This window comes from Vespula vulgaris, chromosome 4 (assembly GCF_905475345.1).
Source record: "Vespula vulgaris chromosome 4, iyVesVulg1.1, whole genome shotgun sequence".
Lineage (NCBI taxonomy): Eukaryota > Metazoa > Arthropoda > Insecta > Hymenoptera > Vespidae > Vespula > Vespula vulgaris.
The window spans coordinates 2559811-2579940 of NC_066589.1; the positions used below are offsets into that span (position 1 = coordinate 2559811).

Consider the following 20130-nt stretch of genomic DNA (forward strand, 5'->3'; position numbering starts at 1 on the left):
TAAACTAATCCTTCCGATACTTGACACATTAACCAATCATAAATAAAAATAAATCACTGACTTAGTATCAAACTATACGGTAAATTCGACTACATTAGCGCACCTATCGACAATGAGATTGTACTTATAATCGGATTTTGCTATTAGAGTTGCCCGTCTTCGAGACGTCACAAACTTTGCTTCTTTTGAAACATTCTTCTGTTCCGCGGGAAAAATTGAGACAAGTAAGCGCGCGCACGTATGGCACATATATATATATATATATATTTTTTAATTTTTACTTTTTAAAAGCCTTTAAATGAAAAATCGATCTACACAACCAATGATTTATTCCTATGAGTAATTACTGAGGCAATTGCCGTTAGTATAATCGTGTAATTACATTTATATGTCACAATTGTACATATATTTTTATTCAATAATATCTTTGAATTAAACAATATATTCTTAATATATTATTTTAATACGTGAATATATACAATACATACAAGTAAGATTAAAAAGATTCGTGGATTATTTACATCCATCATACGCGCCATTTAATAACGTCAAAGAACTATAATCTCTCAAAATGTAACATCCTCTCATGGTAAAAATAGTGGATGGCTCACTTAATTATCATTCAACGATTGTCTTCTACATATTTCTTTTATAATTTCTTTTATAGTATTATGAAAATGAATGCAAATGATACGTAGCAATTTTTTAACTAAAAAATTGGATATAAAATAAATAAATAAATAAATAAATAAATAAATACATAAAAAGTACTACTTCGTTAACGTAAAGCATTAATGTAAAATAAATTATGCAATTACACAAAAATGCTTAGCAGAAATGAGTTTGCTTCTGTTACATGCCTACGTATTAATTCAATTAAATTATGTTTGCAGTTATGTCTTTTGTAATTCATGAGCTTATATATTCGATTAGAAAAGTTATTAAGCTACCGTAGGAACGATTAATAACATAACATGCAACATATTTTACATTCAGAATGATTTCATATTGAGATGAGAAAGTTATGTTGTAACAACATTTAGTCTTATATATGGATTTGATATAGTAATGTAGTTTAGACCTGTGAGTATTCTAAAGTAGCAATAAATGTAACGTTTTTTAATCATTGATGTATCTTCAAATTCGGTTTGCAGAATCATGCTGCATTACTATGATCAATAATATGACACATTTAAAGGAATATTTAATAATGAATATGTTGTAACACTCTGTTGATATCGCGAATCAATTTGATACTTTCCCTAGTTCCGAGTATTGACAGATAACATGACGATTTTGAACATTGAACATTTCTTTTAACTTCAGTAATTCTTTTTTAATGGGTCGTTAAAGATTCAACAGAGAGTGTAACCGATGCTGTGTGACGAAATCTTTGTGAAATATGCCCAGGAGTAGATGGTACTTCCTCGATTCTTTCTAAATCATTTGCTGCTCCTGCACTATTTTGTTTAAAAAGTCGTTGAACTGTTTTCTGATTTGTTGGCTCTTGAATGGCGATAGATACAGGCTCGTCACCTCTGTCCAAACTAAATTGCCTTCTCAATAACCGACCACTAGAACTTCTGTCTGAAATTGTTAATATTATTAGCGAATATTTGAATCAAATCGATGATCGAATACTTGACTTAAATCGAGGATCAAACGTTATGGACATAAATGTAAAATATATTTACTATGTTCGTTAGGAGAAAGACATCTGTAGCGATTGTATGGAGTACTAAGATCATTCTCGTCGATACCACCGACGAGCCTTCTATGTTTACTCGCCGCAGCTGATCGAAAAGATAAAGCAACGGAGCTAGCAATCGATGTCAAAGAAGTAGTCGAAGCACCTAAGATTGTCGCAGTTGTTTCTGCATCGGATACCGCTAGTATATTACTTGAGATTTGTGTATCACTGGATGTGCTTTTCTTAATCGGTACATCGCTAAATTCAGTCGCTTTTTGATTCATACGTTCATTTTTCAACATTTCAAATAGATCCTCCGTTGACTTTACCGAATTACTCGTTTCAAGTGTTTTTTCATCGTGCACAGATACATTAACTTTCTTCGTTTCCGACGTTTCAAACGAAGAGGCGTTCGAAGAATTCCCTTCAACGATTTTTACATTATCATTGTCTTTCCCTTTCTCATTGATACTGTCTTCATCATCTTCTTCGTCGTGAACGCTATAATTTCTAATATTCGCGAGTAATGTGCGTCGTACAGTCTTCGGTTCCACTTGTCCATCGTTCAATGAGTTCTTGACTACTAGGCTATCATCCAATCTTTTAAAATATTAATATTATGTTTTTATTTTTAATACGTATTCGATATATCTCTAATTCAAACGGTCGAAGATATAAAAAAAATATAATACACAACTAACTTACCCATGATCCTCTCTTTTGGTAGCATGGAAATAGATAAATTATCAGACAACTGGAAAGTAAATTATTTAAAAAAAAGGCAAATCAGTAAACAATCGATATTAAAATCTATTAACAATACTAATGCATTTATAATTTATCATTACGATCGATAATCATATTTATATTATGAAAAAACATAAAGGTACCCGAATGGTGGAGGTGTTGGCAGTTTCTTGTCAAAGCCTTCCTTCCCCAGTAACCAATAAGTTGGCATTTTTCCTTTTCCTTTGACGTCTGTGGTACCACGATATTCAATATTATATCCGCCAGCTTGCGTTAATCGATCTTTCGTTGCTTGGCTAATGTGTATACGCCATGGTGCGCCCGTTGATTCCATTCTCGATGCAGTATTTACAGTATCACCGAATAAGCAATAACGTGGCATCGTTAAACCGACGACCCCAGCGCAGCAAGGACCTAAAGAACAATTAAACATAGTATTAGATAAATAAAGTACATTAATATCGAATATAAAAAATAGAAATTTGACGATATGAACCGGTATGAAGACCGATTCTTAATTTTAATTGCATCTGTGGCAGGTGCCTTATTTTAAATCTTCCGCTTTGATGTAACAAATCAAGTGCCATGGTAGCCACTTGAGTGGCATGATCAGGAATCCTAACTGGACACCCTCCAACTACCATATAAGCATCTCCTATGGTTTCCACCTGAAGTAATGATTATTTTAGTAAACAAAAAAGAAAAATAAATTTTTAAAGGACAAAGCGTATAATATTATATAATAATACTACTTTTATGCTCGTCCTTACCTTATAGACGGCATATGCATTAATGGTTGCATCGAAACACGTATATAGATCGTTTAGTAAATCTACTACTTGAAAAGGTGTTGAATGAGCGGAGATTGTCGTGAAACCTACAATATCCGAAAAGTAGATGGTGACCTCGCGAAATTCTTCAGGGTCAACAGGAATGCCCAATTTCAATTTTTCCGCCACCGAGCTGAGAATTATCAGTCTCTTAGTTCTTAAATATTTATATAAAATCCTTGAAAGACTCACTTTGGTAACATCCGATTTAACAGCTGTTCCGTCTTTTTTTTCTCCATATCGAGTTGTTCCGTACGTTCACGTATCAATTCTTCCAAATTATTTGAATACTTTTCCAACAATTGGAACATAGTATCAATGAAATTTACTTTCCTGTGAGAAAAAGAAGAAGAAGAAAACAAGAACGTCGCATTTGATTTTAAATTAAAAATTAAAAACAAAGAAAAGATATTATCACTTGTTAATTTCTTGATCTCACCTGCCATAATTTAATTTCTTGAATAAATCATGGACACAGTTAAAATCGGGTCTCATGTCTGGAGATTCGGCCCAACATTGGCGCATTATATTAATAGCTTCTGGCGGTGCTGCACCTTTACTAACGGATGGTCTGATCAACGGTGGTGGACTCATCACTTTCTCTATTATATCTATACGGTAACAAGTAAATAGATTTCGCGTTATAATCGTACGAAGATTCTAAAATAATTCATTGTTTTTATAGATCCTTTACCTTCAGGAGATAAAGCTAACATACAAAATGGTTCGCCGCGTACAATGACCTCTTGCATGATGATACCAAAACTGTAAACGTCTCCTGGTTGAGAACCTTTCTTTCGAAGATTCACATCCCGAAGTAATTCTGGTGCTGTCCACAAAAGATCTGCCAAGTAAAACGAATGAAATAAAATGAAAATATTAATTAAATTCGATAATAACGACATTTAAATGATAATGCGTAAATCAAAAAATAATGATGCTTCGTATTACCGCGAGATAATTTAGAAGGCGACGGCATGTTTTGAGCTTCGTAAAATGCTGGAAGGCCATAGTCAGTAATCTTAAGGACCCAACGTGCATCGATTACACAGTTCCGTGATGTAAGGTAACCGTGAACCCTAATCGGTGTACCGTGAAGATATCTCATACCCTTAAACAAATTTAATGCTACATTTAATCTTTACTTAACTTCGTAATGTGATATTAATATAAAAATAAGGCGATTGTTATTTTTATTCGATCCCCTTCCAATTATTTTCATCCTGTTGATGCATTTTTCATAATCTCTTTCTTGTTATTTGAATCCGAGTACCATTGTAATGCGTTTATGTGTATTGTAGTATAAGTTTTACATTCTACGACATAAAATGTTCGGAACGAAGAAATCGATTGTTCTTTCTTCTTTTCCTTTTTTTTTTTTTTTAGAGAGACACAAGTCGATATTTTGGACAGCGATTATCCTTAGCTAATATTAAGTTTACCCGCACTAGATCCGTAAGCAAGGACAATCTGAATGACCAATCAAGTTTGATCTCGTCTTGAACCAGTACATCTTCTAGCGATCCTCTCGAACAATATTCCGATACGAGGCATGGTCTTGTCGGTTCATTCAGGCATCCAATGAGGGGATTGAGGTTTTCGTGTCGTAGGCCATGGATCTAAAGTGTTAAAAATTAGAAAGTGTAAGAAAACTTTTCCTTTAACTTTTTAAGTGCTTCCAAATTACCCGTGGATTATCAGACTTCGGTTTAATGAAATAACATGCAGAACAAATTAGATAGAATATATTTTCATTACCGTAACTAAAACGCCCATTGTTTTATTCTTCAATTCGAATGTACCTTGACAAGATAGTTCCTTCAGTTGAACCGAATCGCCCTAAGTAGATTGAAAGTACAAACATTGTATATTGATTCTATTTCTTCTATTTGATAAAAAGCGAATTATATCCACGCAATCAAACAAGCAGTCCAGTTTGATAACAAGTATATCAATATGACGATTGAAATTCAATGTTAATACATTTAAAACGTATCATTAAAAATATAATAAAAAAGGATGCCTCGTAACCGAGTGGCTTATAAGTTGCGTGAATGAATAGCAAACACTATCTTCATGTAAGCGTATGACGCGTATGAAGACAGAGACGTATTTACATTATACATAGCACGTCGGACCTTGAAGAAAGTTTGCCTCGCTAAATTTCCAGTACTAGTTTGCAGATAGGGCCTGTGGGAACCGACGGTGCCTACTTGAAGCAAATCAGGTTTCTCAACTTTTGGTCCACCAAACTCCTGCAACGGCTGCAACCAGCAGCATAGCATTGTTTCGACCCCCTTATCGACCTAAAATGATGGATAAAATAACGTATTTTCAGTTAGTTAGACGACAAAGAACACTGTGAAATGTTTTAACGAAGTCGAACTTTTGCCCTAGTTTCTAGTCAACCGCTATTACATCGTAGTCTACATTTTAATACTAACCGTTTTTGAATCCGTGTGATTAGTCTGCGAAAAGACGAAATCGGATGCCGTTAGAATAATCTTATAGGGGCCTTCTGATATTCTATTTTTGAGTAGTTGTTTTCTACAAAAACAATATAATCGAATTACACGTAATATGTCGAGCAAAATTAATAAAATATAATAGCGTTGATGTTAACTTGGAAGAAATGCTGACAATTAACACGATTAATGGAAGAATAACAGTCATAAATAAAACAGGCATCGGAACGACAATGGAAAGCGCACGAAGATGTGAAGCACATGATTTACCGGATAAATATTGCTAGGAGGACAAGAAGAAAAGCGAAGAGTAAGGATCCCAAAATGGCAGCTACGATATGCGTATAATGGACGGATACCTCCAATAGACCATCTGCCGAATACGAATAAATTTTATTATATTAATTATTTTGAAGTATTGTCGATTAATTTCAAGATTTCTTTGATAATTACTCGTGCAATCATTATCAGCATCGCAAGGAATAAAATCGAGATTTTCTACTGTGAAAAAGGCGCGAGCGTTGGTAGTTAATCTTTTCACCGTTAAACCTTCCTTCTCTTCGGATATCATCATGATAGGTTTCCAGTTATCGACACGCCAGTCCATTATAACGTAAGTGTACATTTTATTATTGTAAGAATTTATAGTACCATTATCGTGCATCATAATGCCGAGTGATTCGTTTAAACGTTCGATTAACGTCGGTTGAGTGTAATATTCTGTGCCATTTAACATCTCTTGAATATCGTATCTGCAATGAACGAAAATCGAACGATGAAGCAATGCATATACACATATAAGTTTATAAAGAAGATCATTCACCTTTGATCGAGTGGCATTAATATAAGCAGATTGTCTAAAGTGGTACCACTGAGATTTCTTGACGGTACGTATCGTTGAGATGGATTCGTATATGCACTTCCCACATCCATTCTTTGATCTACGATCGTATAAGTTCGGGGAAGGTCTGAAGGAGAAAAGTTGGAAGACTGAGTACTTGTAAACGAAAGTGAAATTGGCGTCTCAAGTGGCGATGCCGTAGGCACAATCTGCGGAAGAAACAGATCATTATCTTCTGTGTGGATCATCAGAATCATGGAAGTCAACATGCTCGAATCCCGTGATACATCCAGCTCGGTCAAAATACGATTCGTCGAATCGTCGTTCAGGGGCAAGCAAAGCACCGTAGCTGTAAAAAGAAAGAAAAGATGAGAGAGCCGAAAATTCATGCGCTTATATAGTATGCGTCAGTTGCCCTTACGCGCGATCTGATAGAATAGCAAACTATTTTCCATCTCATTTCCATCTCGCCCGTAATCCTTTTAAATTCATCTCGGTGCACTGACAGAAAGAGAGAGAGAGAGAGAGAGAGAGAGAGAGAGAGAGAGAGAGAGAGAGAGAGAGAGAGAGAAAGAGAGCATATGAGCGAAAGAGGACAGAGATTCACTATAAAGCGTACAATTCGTCGATTTTCTCTTTTTTTGGAGTTTCGTCTTTATTTTTTGTTAGGGCGCAATCGTGATCAGCGAATAAGTGCAGACTAAGCGCTCGTTCGAACAACGAATATATACAGGTGCGGCATGTGTAAAGACTGTGCGACTTTCTATACATCAGTCAATTCTCTTTCACATTTCTATATTTACCTCTGCGAGATATATAATGCAGAGATTTCAACGTCCTTCGAATTTGACTCCAGGTAGCGCGTTGCGGTAATATCGCGTGATATCGTGGTACAATGCCGATAGTTCGAAGAGCATCGACCACGACCCTGTCTAGACTCGACCATGGTTCCTCGTCTGTTGAAAAGAAGCACGTTACTTTAAAGACCACGTTGCTTTGATAGTAAATATAGACACGTGTACGCCTCACCCGTGCCAATAATCGCTGCGGACCTCCACTGCAAGTGAAGAAACATTTCTGTCAAAGCCTGAGCAAGTGATGGTAAAGCCGGAGAAAGTCTTACTATGTTCGATAATCTTCGATCTTCCAAGTTTTTCTGTAAATAACGTAGATCAAATATTGAATCGTTTGATTCGTTGACATCGATCGGATAGAAACCATCGAAGGATCTACGTGTATGAGACACAAAACGTTATTTACCAAAGGACAAGTCCACGTGAATAGAGGCTTGTTCCAAGTATGGGCCAATTTCGAAACGAACTCGCAACTCGAGCTATCGAGTGCGGCTATCAAAGCCTTCGTTGTAGGTTGGCTGAGAGAATATAGCAGAGCGCCGAAACCCCAGGACCGCGTTTCACAGGTCACTGTTAACATTTATCACTTCGCGTCATCGTCGTCTCTCGTCTATTTAGGTGTATATAGAGAGTCGCGGCAGCATGATGGAAGTACGCTACGTAATAACGGCGATCAAACGAAAAGGGGGGTTAAAATCAATTGGACGAGAATAATAGTTTTAACGCGTTTGCGCCACTTCGCCGTAAGGTTACTACGTTTTATCTGATTACGACATAAATCTCCACGGGGGAAATAGGTATTAAATCGATATTGTATATATCTACTGCATTAGCTCCCTATCTAAAACGTAGCCGTTCGCGTTGTTGCATAATATACAATATATCGACGTAACCCGACGTTATAGTCGATGCTAAAATACATTCTCTTAATTAACATAGAACGACAGAGTGTGGACGTGTATCAGGTGACTTTATATATATAATACAGGAGATACATACACGCACACGTACATACGTTCTTCGTTCATAACTACTCACGAGATCTCGGTAATATACTGATGGAAAGGTTCACGCTCCAATGCTGTAACTGACTTTGAATATCGGTTAAATTGACCTCCTCGTTGCATTGTTCGTGAAGGAACACGACTACCTCGTCATCAATCGGATGGAATTCCGAATACTCTTCTTCCGGGTATTGCGATAAGTAAGGTAGGTTACTATCGGTAGTAAGAAGTAGACAGCATCTAGATAGGATCACGATCGGGATCCACCACCACTGGTACAGATAACTTCCAGCCATGGGCTCCTGCCCCTGTTACCGTTAATACCGTTGCCACCGTTGCTCTACTGCCTGTTCACAAATACGACTTCATCGGGCAATTTTATCTAACAACCGGTTTGATCTCTTAATAACTAAACGTTGTTCAGAATATAACGAATTATTATGTTTTTCGTTATAATATTAATGATCACAATGACGTTTCTTTCTCTTTCTCTTTTCTTTGAGATGTAAAACGATATTAATTATAAAAGTTATCTTTCATTTTTCTCGTAATTGCACGCTTCGTAATTATGTTTTCTTTTTATTCGCTCATTTCGTATAAGAAAAAAAATATATATATACGATTTCATAAACATCGCTATAACGAGATTGAATCTACAAAAAGTAAAATGTTACGATCGAGGTTTAGATCCTGTGAATAACTTCCCCGTAAAGTGGATTACATTGTACTCTCTTAACGTAATATCATTTTTTCTTTTTCCCCCTTTTTCCTCTTTTTGAAAAGCTTAACGTAGGACAAATCGCGACGAGCGTGATACCGAAAACAAAGAGGGATCGTAGTACGTTCAGAAAAGGAACCTGTTATTTATCAGCGACGCTCATAAAGCACCGTAGCAATATCTGGGATCGTTCCAAATAGAGAAGGACATCCTCAATCCATCGACGGATTTTAGCGGCGGTTTATCCATTCAACGCTCGGCGATATAGCGAAGGAGCCTCCTGTAAATTAGGGGATAGCCTCCTATACACTTTGCATAACGTTCCAAATTCAATATCCCGTATGGTGTATATAGTTTAGTCCTTGAATCATCCAAAGGAATTTCATACGAAAAGGCGAGAAAGAGAGAGCGAAAAAAGGTGTGACATTATATGGAAATAAAAAATTCTTGGATTTTCCAAACAGGAAATAAAACTGAAAGAAATTTTATTAGCTGAAGAAATATTGAAGAGTATAAGAAGAAACATTATTCAGCTGGTAGAGAAAAGAAAACAAAAAACGAAAAAGAAAAATGCTCTGCAAATCTCTCGGTGAAAATGTTCAAACGGAATCCAGTACGTTCTTTCTCTCTCTTTTTTTCTTTCGTTCTTTCTTTCTTTCTCTTGTCGCTTTATACGATAGAACGAAAAGCAGTCTAATAAGTGTCACTCGACGCAGTGCTTTGGTGAAAGCTGAAAGTGCGATGTTACGCTATTTTCATTCGTCAAGCGTCTTGGTAATACCGAGTTTGCTTCGAGTTGAACAATTACAAACACTTCTCTCGCTCTCAAATATTGCTTTCCAAAAGAAAACTGCATAATCGGGAATTCTGCGTTATTCGTAACGGGAAAAGAAAAGCGGAATGCATGTAGGTATTTCGCGAAGCAATTGAATTCTAGAGAAATATGTACGAAGGGAAAGAGAGAGGAAGAGAATAATAAAAGAAAAAAAAAGAGAGAATGGAATGGTATGCGAAGGTATGGTATGACAAAACAGAGGTTTTCTTAGTTCTGCGTAAATCTAAGAAATGAAAAGTATCGAAAAAAGAAATGTTGAAAAATTGAGATAAAGAAAAAGAAAGAAAGTAAACGTTTATTATATTTTACACGTATGCATATATAGAGAAATACATACATATATATATACATGTACACATACCTTTCTAGGTCCACATCGCTCCCTCTCTCCGAAATTTCGATTAAATTTCAATTCCATTTATCGTAACTCATTGCATTGATTCGTTATCGTCCTGTCCTCCTACCAGTTATACACCCCACACTCTTCCTCCGCGATGAATTTTATTCTATCTCGAGAGACCACTCGTGGGAAAGTCAATCAAGCTTCTTCTTGCCTTTCGTATATTGCTTTTCGAATTGATATCATGAATAATTGCGTATCTAGATTCGCGAAACATCCAGTAATTCTCGACTGTCCAGGAAATTTTATACCATTTCCATTTGGCAACGTGCACATCTCTATCGATGGACGCGAATGCGAACGATGCATATTGCTATCTAAAATATATGAAAACAACTGAAAAGACAGAGAGAAAGAAAAAGGAAGAGAGAAATAGAGAGAGAGAGAAAGAGAGAGAAGGAAAGAGAAAAAATAAAAATATGTTATTTTTTCGCATCGATTCGATTTCGATGCATATTATATTCATTGTTATGGACGAGCGATATTTTTTCTTTTCACGAGCAAATTCGATATTCATGATTACGACGGAATGTGAGTCAGAGAGAGAGAGAGAGAGAGAGAGAGAGAGAGAGAGAGAGAGAAATTTTTTGTATACCTATTATATATTTATACAATACGATCCCATGTAAAAAGAACTTTCCTCATTTGCCATTTTTACGCTTCTCGGTTATATGCAAACGTTCTCGTTGATAATTACATTTGTTAACAGAGCTAGCGCAAATTTGTTGGTCAGACTCAACTGAAAAAACTGTTTACCGATAAAATTACGCACCTTAATGTTACAACGTTTAAATAAAACACGATGATAAATTTATCTGATATATACATATACTTGAGAGTAGCTGGCCCGTTGGCTTGGATCGTGTACATTCTTCCGTGCAAAAAAAGATGCTTACTAATTAATCACGGTAGGTTTCCTCACTGTGAACATTTCACGGCAGACTGATCGGATAAATACTATAAATAATCTGCATACGACGTCTCTCTACACACACGCGCTCGTATTTACGCATACACTTACACACGTGACAGGATACGTAAACGATCGAAACTCTCGTTCATATTACTTATAACCATGGTTTTTAATTAAAAGAAAGACAAAAAAAGGAAAGAAAGAAGAAGAATAAAAGAAAAGAAAAAAGAAAAAAGAGAAATCCTTACACACGTTGTTCATTTTCTAATATTCACTCTGCCCGTCCATCCGTCAAATGTCCAACCGAGATATTTTCTTTCTCCTTTTCTTTCTCTTTCTGTTTCTCTTCTTTTATTCTTTTTCCCACCCTTCTCGCCACTTTTTTTTTTCTTTTACAAGTTTCAAGTACCATCACCTCTACGCAATCTAATTTCATGTTCTGACGAAAGCACCGAACATGCAATTCTACCTTAATTACGCATTCGCGCAGAGAAATGGATCTGATAAATGCAAAATAATAAAACTGAATTACTTCGTACTCGTTGGATGGAGAGAGAGAGAGAGTTTCTTTCTCTTTACCTCTCTATCTTTATTAAAGGAGAAACTCGAATTCACTTTTTTATACGATATTTATGTATCGAAACTCATTAAGGAGACCCAGCTAATAAGAGATTGGTGCGCGACCTTTAATATTTTTCATCTCGCTATCCTTTTTTATTTCCTTTTTATATTTTTTTCTCTCTTCTCTTCTCTTCTCTTCCTTTTATTTCGAATACAATATTCCAATGAGTAGGACGATTCCGACGTAATAGGAAAATGTAAGATCTCTGAATATCATCGCGTTTAAACTAATTTAATGCACGAATCAAAAGTACATGTTATTCGATTCTTTTTCCTTTATTTTCCTTTCTTTTCTTTTCTCTTTTATTTTGTTTATATAAGACTGCTTTCGAGCTATTAAATCAATAATTTAATTCTCCGTTCTTTCTATATCTTTATTTTTCTGTAGGGTAGAAGGAACGTGTGTCATGTCAGCAGAAAATAAAACAAGGGGAAAAGAATACGATCTCGTAACTCATCCGTATTACAGTAATATAAACGCAAACTGCCATGTAACTATCTTTAAAGATTTACTTTAGTTACGCGTACTTCACGATAAACCTCAAACCCCCTCGAACAGTTAATACCTTCGCTTCAACTTTTAAATCGTGTTTCTCTGTTATGGTTGTTCATCTTAATCGAATAAAGTCATAATAACTTTGATAAAAGTTTTCACGAAACAACGCGAACTATATTTCTCTCTCTGGAAAAAATAATAGAAAAAAAAGAAAGAAAAAGAAAAAGAAAAGAGAAACAACGAAAAGAACAAAGAATCCAACGAACTGGATGTATGGATAGTAATTTAAAAAATATAAAATGTCAAAAAGTGAATACTTCAATTCTGCTATATTTTATCGTTAATATCTTTCACAGTTGTACGATAAAACGCATATGCTCTCTCTCTCTCTCTCTCTCTCTCTCTCTCTCTCTATTTATCTATCTACCTATCTATCTCTTTCTCTCTCTCTCTTCCTTTCTATCTTTTCTTTCTTAAGAATCGGCACGTGTTTCATCGATCAAATTTTTCACTTCGTCCAAAAGATTTACGAGCTCACTCGACATATCTCCGGGATTTATAAACTGGTATGTACATAATACGTAGGTATGTACGTACATATGTATGTACGAGTTTATTGTCGTTGATAACGTCATTACGCGAGTATATAAACCTGTCGGTGGTATTTGCATGTACAGTGAAACGTTAGGACGAATGCAATTAAGTTGCAATTTAGTTTCGAAATTCGCGCACTAGTTCGCTTAAAACGTAGAACCCAATAAACATCGAAACCAATGACAAGCGTTATAGGCGTTAAACGGAACCGATAAATACGATGATATAACGGCAATTTCCATAGGTTTTATTTCTGCGATTAAATCTAACGCAATGCCAAAAAAAAAAAAAACAATACAAAATACGAATGATTAAGATTAAGATTGATTTTTATATGATTCATACCTGTTTGTATCCCACGTATTCCGCGTGGAGCAACGATTAATAACGATGCACAATCAATTCGAAGATATCGTTGGTATCAATCATGATCGTAAGATCGATTTGTATATTACACACGGCGATCATCGGGAAAATTAAGGAGAACTTTGACACGCGGCTCGGTCAATTATTCAGTAAATTCGTCGGTTACCCGACTGACGAGACGAAAAGAGAAAGTGAGTGAGAGTGAATGAATAACCGAGCGAGATAGAAAGAGAGAAAGAGAAAGAGAAAGAGAGAGAGAGATATATATAGATAGAGATAGAAGAACGAGAGAAAAATCGGAACCCGCTGCATACTCATGAGAAACGATCCGAACGCTTCGGCGTTCGGTATCGAACTGAGCTCTCCTCTTCGCTAGCTCACCTACTGATGCTGGACGTGTTGCTATCACAACGAACGTTATCACACGGTCATCCCCAGTCTTCCCGGGGAAGCTGAGCAGCAGTACCAATAATACTCACAGGCGGCAGAGGCAGCACTTTTCCCTTCTTTCTTCCTTTTTTCCTCTTCTTTTTATCTTTCTTTTTCTTTCCGATGCATCCTTCCTTCTGAATTAATTACCCTATCAGATCGCCTTTCAGATCCTTTCTCTTTTCAGGTCACATTTTTCTTCACCTTACGAATAACTCCTTAATGGAGAAGAAAACATATAATTCACTGTTTGAGGTTAAATCGAGGTTAAATTCGACATTTGAATAGAATTGCGAGATCTGTGACATATATCCAATACATGCATACGTACGTACGTATATATCATATATGTATGTACGTACGTACGTACATCTCGACGGACACCTACGTTCTGGCCGACTTTGATAAATCTCCTGTATATCTTCTCTTTTCTCGGAATAAAACAATCACTTTGGCTAATGAAATAGTATATATCGAGCAAACAATTAAAGTAACTAGTAGTGAAACGTGTATTTGTATATGGTAAGTATTCAGAAACAACTATCGTTATTCTGAACTCCACGTGGTATCTTTCTTTACTTTATCTTATTTCTGTTTATTTATCTCCTTTCCTCTGTGTATTCTCTCTCTCTCCTTTCTCTCCCTCTATCTCTATTTTCCTCTCTTTTCCGATGCCTTTCGATACGTAAAACAACTTGAAGAGTACTGTGTTCAATTAAAGACTTATATATTATGTATATCCGAATCAATGAAGGTACATCGATTCATTGGACAGGATAGAAATGCTCACTCTGTACAAGAAAAGCTCTCGATAGTAACTGCGGAAACTATGAAATCACCAATAACAACCAGTTTCTTGTAGATTCTGATTTTTTTTCAAAACTTACATATCAACATACATATCCTGTTTCATCTACCGTGAATCGTAATCTGTCGATAACATAGATACACGGTATATCGATAAATATCTCTGCTTCCTACTTTTATAACATTTCTTACTTCGTTAATATAACCATCGTAATTTATAAAATGTTAAAACTTTGAGACTGCTTTACTATCGGTTATATCAAACGATGCTTCTTCTTAAGAAAATTTATGAAAATTTAATTTGTTAGGTATACTCTTTTACTTGATCGAGAGCTCTTTTAGATCTTGTTAATTTTGCCTTTGAAAAATTCATGCTTTCAATTAATTTCTTTCAAATGCTCGTAAGATAATAAATTATAACTTCATTTGTCGAGGGAACTTGGACATAAAACCTATAGATGGAGTTAGTATCGCTTTAGCAACGACCTTATCGACCATTCGATCGATAACAACAGCGTGTCAATGTCTATTTCGTTGGCATCGTCACCAGATGGCACTACTATTGACGTCAAGACTCGTTATCATTCGTTCATTCACTTGTAATTACTTTTTAAATGACAATGAGTCGCTTAAGAAAAAAAAGCTAAATAACGCTGAAAACATTTTTATATTAGTATTTTCTTTTTTGAGCATTGTTTTATAATGTTTTGTAACGATATACGAATTACTTTGACGCTTCTCGAAGATGCGTTTTTCAAACCTTCAGGATTAATATTCGGTCTGATGGTGATGGAAAAGCGGCAGAAGCTGCCACTGTTCCCAACTCTCCCTATATATCTTTAAGCTGCAGTGGAATGCGTGATGCGTCACGTACATATGTATGTATGGGGAACCACATGTAACACGTAATCGTTTTTCATCTAACATCGGTGTCGTTTCGCTACACAGCACGACAGATTTGAGAATAAAAAGAGAATTTTATATTAATATTTCATATTGATATAATTAACATACATTAATTATATTAAAAAATTTTTCTTATTAATACAAGTATTTTATATTTGTTATTAATTATATATTATAATTTTAAGAGAATTTCACATTATATTATTTAACGTTATCCAAACTCTAATTATTATCATTTGTTCTGCGTGGCACGTAGCTTAGTTTAACGAATACCGTTTATTGATTTTTCTTTCTTATTTGCGAGCCAATAAGGCTATACTTCGTAAAATATGGGGTATTTCGGAATTCACGTTGCCAGCTAGTAAATTTGAATTCTACAAGAAAGTTTACCACAAGAACGCGAAGACGATATAGTCCAGGCCGATAAACGACGTGCCCGGCCCGACGTCCCCACGTTGACCTTTTTCTTATCGACTTGAAGCTTCCACCCCCATGAAACTCTCCAGTTGTTAGAAGCAATTCGTCATTAGAGTCTGACGTTCAATTTCTAATTATCTCGGGAGAAGAAAACGCGTTTGACAAATTATGTTATAAATAAACATTCCTACACTGTTGTATTCTCCGCGTAGAAAGTAACTGTATTACCACAGTTATTTTTTTAATAACAAGATACATATTCTGATCCTAACGGTTGAATAAAGAATATGTATGACATTAATGCTATCAGGTATTCCGTAATATAATAATAACTTAAGATTATTTATGAGTCCATTGGGATGTAATCTGGGTCCAGGTCGTAAATCAATTTTATTTTTATTCATTCTCCCAGCAATACGAGAAAGTCGGGAGAACTCATTTTGTAAAAAATACTTCGATATTATCATTAAAAGCATATACGTTTTTCTTCGCTCAAATTTCATAAATCTCTAAACATGTTCGTATTCTAACTCAGTGTTTCTCAATCTTTTCGCCGTCCGATCTAATACATCGTTTGTAACGTTATCACGATTCAAATGCTTACGATACAATATTTTTAAGAACCCGATAGATGTATATTAGCCCACTGTGCATTATTTTCAAGATACGACTGTTACAGCGGTATTCTCGCGAACCCGAAAGACATTATGCGAGAGAAGTTTCTGGAAGTGTCTTATAAATTAATCGCTTTCTTCGCTTTGACATAAGGTAGTAGCTATCATTTCGTGGCCCATTAAAAATTTAACGCGGTTCATAGGTTGAGAAGCGCTGCTTTTAGGTACGACGAAAAAATAATGTTAACACACTCTCCAAAACAAGCAACTTACGTAAAACGAAATTTCTTATATGTCGGCGCTAGTATTCACGAATTAATCTCTTACACGATAGCAAGAAACGAAATACATACATACATACGTGTGTATGTGTGTATATAGATACATGCATACATACGTACATACATACGTCTAGGCACGTAATCGCATTCTAACCGAATGTACGTACGATTTCAATTATATTACAAATTGTTTGACATTAGCTAATATTTTAGGAACGTTATCGTTCGCGAACACCTGTTACATTATTATCAATCTTCCATTCCTTAAAATATGATGTTCTTTACGACACGATTAATGAAAAGACACTTGTACATACTCTAACATTTTCACAATTCTCATTATTCAATTATATTTTTATCTTCGTTAGACAAAAATGGAGAACTCTATTTACGAAGTCACGAGAAATGGCTTACATGCGTTTCCCCGATCTGGTTATGGTTTCTTCGGGATGAGTTTGAATCTATATATCCATCTAATAGAAATATATCGAGATTTTGAATCGATTTTCATGGCGAAATTGTATCTCATTGACGGAAATACGACAATGAACGGAAACCGAAAAGGAATGCGTGAGCTTGTAAATCGTTATGTTAATATCGTCCGATAGTACGGAGTTCGGTGGGGTCGTCGGGTCGTTGTGACGTCAGCGGATACGGCGACCTCGTCCAGAGGCGAGAATCGCAACAATATGCGTGTCTAAGCACGATTCGTGTTGAACGTCGAGTTCACGGGTCGTCCTCATCGTCCTCGTTGTCCTTCTCCTTCTCCAACTCATCTTCGTCGCCAATGATAGACAAATATATGTAATTTTTTCCAGACAAAATGGCGTTGAAATCCTCAGGATAAAATGCGATAAGAAATATCTTAAATGAATTCGAACGGAACGTTCTAATCGTTCACGATTCTGTTGTAATAGCGCCTGATATTCCGCCGAAGTTGTTATATAATTCGTTCGCAAAAAAAAAGAAAGTAAAATATATCTAACGAGTAGACGATAAAGAACACGGTGTTAGGAAAAATCTGATTTTAAAATGGTAACTCTAATGAAAGACTCATTACCGATCGTGTCCTTTTAAGCTTGTGACGTTAAAAGAACGTCTGGTATAATTAAGTACAGTCGAACGAAAACTCAAGAGTTTATAGACGTTGAGAGAATTTTCTAGACATTTATTATCGAGTTAAAGCAGCATCCGAAACTTCAACTTTCTGCCAAATTTCGAAAAATTTGAAAACTTTTATAGGGTCTCTTAACTTTAATAATGAATCATATCGATGGATATCATCGCCGGAAATTTACCAAATAAAACGTCGATCCAAATGACCAAGTTATTTTCTTCCGAGTTAGTTTTTCTTGTGGACAAAATATAATTATTCGAGCCAATAAGTATTTCATTCGATTCGAAAGACTATTTTACAGGCGATAATCGAATCGATTTCTATCACGTGCCTATTCCAAGTTGTATTTCCAAGATCGAAAAAGCAAACTCGATATGTCGATGAAATATATCCTCGACGAAATTTTGCATTTGCAAATGGAATCTGCGGATTCCCCCATAAGAAATCTCATTTCTATTCCAAAGTTGAAGAGAACGTGAGTATCGAATGGATTCGTCCCCTAAAAATCGTCGACTTTACGACGCCTCAAGTTAGCCTAACCCAACATAATACTTTATTTTTTCCCTCGTATCGCAAAAGATAGGGAACGAAAGAATGAAAAATAGAAAGAAAAAAGGAGCTTGAGAGAGAGAGAGAGAGAGAGAGAGAGAGAGAGAGAGAGAGAGAAAGAGAGAGAGAGAGAGAGAGACAAATAGACGGAGAAAGAGAGAACGAGCCAGGAGATGGGTATCGATGAATTTTTGCCGTAACATAAATATTCAAGAGGGACACGTGCAGTATCCGTATACGTGTATTTAGGTATATAAGTAAATTTGCATGAACGAATCGTACTTATTTCATTATCTTCGCATACGAATTAGGATTATGTTGTACATTTTTCTTCTTACTTATGGAATCGTATTAGCCGTGACTTATTGCTGGATTAAATTAAGAAAAAGGATCATTTTCTCTCTCTTCCTCTCTCTCTCTCTCTCTCTCTCTCTCTCCCTCTCTCTCGCTCTCCTTTTCTTTCTCCCTCTGTATCTTGAAATTGGGTAAGATAAGCTAGAAGGCCTGGAAAATTGCTAGGATTAGCTTCGATATATACATTATAATAAAAGCGAACCTTGGTAGATTCAAGCTGGAAGTAAGTTGGGTAAATCGACGAGAGAGTCCACCGGTCCTCTTGATGACCCGTGAACCGACTTGATCTTTCATAGTTACTGCTCCCTCTCCCTTACAAGTTGACTCCTTGAAACCGATAACCCGAGATATCGTGACAGACACATACGACTCGTCTCGATATCGTTCTCTCATAATAAATTGCTGCTCGTGTTGCCAACCGAGTCGTGCTCCGGTTTTATCGTCTTTCCCTTCCTCGAATATTATAGTATTCTTTCGTGCCTCTTCTATATCGAAATTTACTTGTTCTTTAGTAAAGGGAGCATAGATGCATAGATACATTCATGTATACATATAGATGCAATTATAGTGTACAAATTGTCAATCGTCTTATATCTCTTTTTTTTCATGAAATTATTTGAAATTATTTGCTATGCTGTTTTCGTTGAAATCGAATCACAACTTCGATAGGAGTCTTGGAAGAGCAAATAAATCTACAAAGCGATACCGAAATCGCTCACAAAGGAATCGGACTCGAATGGCGTAAACATCGAGTGCAAGCAATGTCGATATTGCTGATAAAAAAAAACGAACTTCTCTTACGACGCCGATCGTATTCGCGGGAAAACGTTTAAAAATGATCCGATACGACGTACGAGTATGTTTGTTCGACCCTAAACCTGATCCGCGAGAAATGACGCAAGATTATGTAAAACTTAAGATCTAAACGGCGAGAGAAAGAGAGATTACGTACTTACATATGTACCGTTTGATACAAGCAAGAAAACTAATCCAATAAGTACATAAAATATCTTTCGAAAACAATTCTTTTAGAGTTATTTTTCCATTAGGTTATACATATTACTTTACATTGCAATCAATTAATTAATCAAATATTTTCCTAGTACTATTTCGATGTTGATCCAAACTAAGGTAAATATATAAGAATCGATAAATACCGATAATTTATCTAATCGTTATAGATACATGTATTTAAGAACGTAAAAACAACAATTTATGATTGATATTTTGAAAAATTCCTCGAGTTATCTCGATTATCTCCGAAAAATAAGTACTATTTAAC

The 20130-nt window shown here is 35.6% G+C and overlaps 1 protein-coding gene across 10 annotated transcripts; it reads right to left on the reverse strand.

Annotated features, from left to right (window-relative positions):
• Window positions 1-312: 312 nt before the first annotated feature.
• Window positions 313-14546, reverse strand: LOC127063221 (retinal guanylyl cyclase 2-like). 10 transcript variants are annotated; one of them, XM_050992652.1, is made up of 25 exons: window positions 11211-11797; window positions 10980-11132; window positions 10346-10701; window positions 9289-9429; window positions 8466-8778; window positions 7834-7997; window positions 7603-7729; window positions 7377-7529; window positions 6556-6922; window positions 6186-6484; window positions 6003-6105; window positions 5712-5814; window positions 5385-5573; window positions 5026-5106; window positions 4710-4886; window positions 4219-4378; window positions 3962-4111; window positions 3707-3878; window positions 3460-3600; window positions 3208-3400; window positions 2934-3105; window positions 2581-2851; window positions 2396-2407; window positions 1695-2290; window positions 313-1587 (listed from the first exon to the last, which is right to left on the reverse strand). In XM_050992652.1, exons 5-25 carry the CDS (start codon window positions 8725-8727, stop codon window positions 1337-1339), a joined length of 4143 nt encoding a protein of 1380 aa, XP_050848609.1. In that variant the 5' UTR covers window positions 8728-8778; window positions 9289-9429; window positions 10346-10701; window positions 10980-11132; window positions 11211-11797; the 3' UTR covers window positions 313-1336. The 10 variants fall into 10 exon arrangements, with proteins under 10 accessions (XP_050848609.1, XP_050848611.1, XP_050848612.1 ...); XM_050992654.1 differs by lacking the exons at window positions 10980-11132; window positions 11211-11797 and adding an exon at window positions 13854-14546; XM_050992655.1 differs by lacking the exons at window positions 10980-11132; window positions 11211-11797 and adding an exon at window positions 13689-13832.
• Between the last annotated feature and the right edge of the window lie 5584 nt (window positions 14547-20130).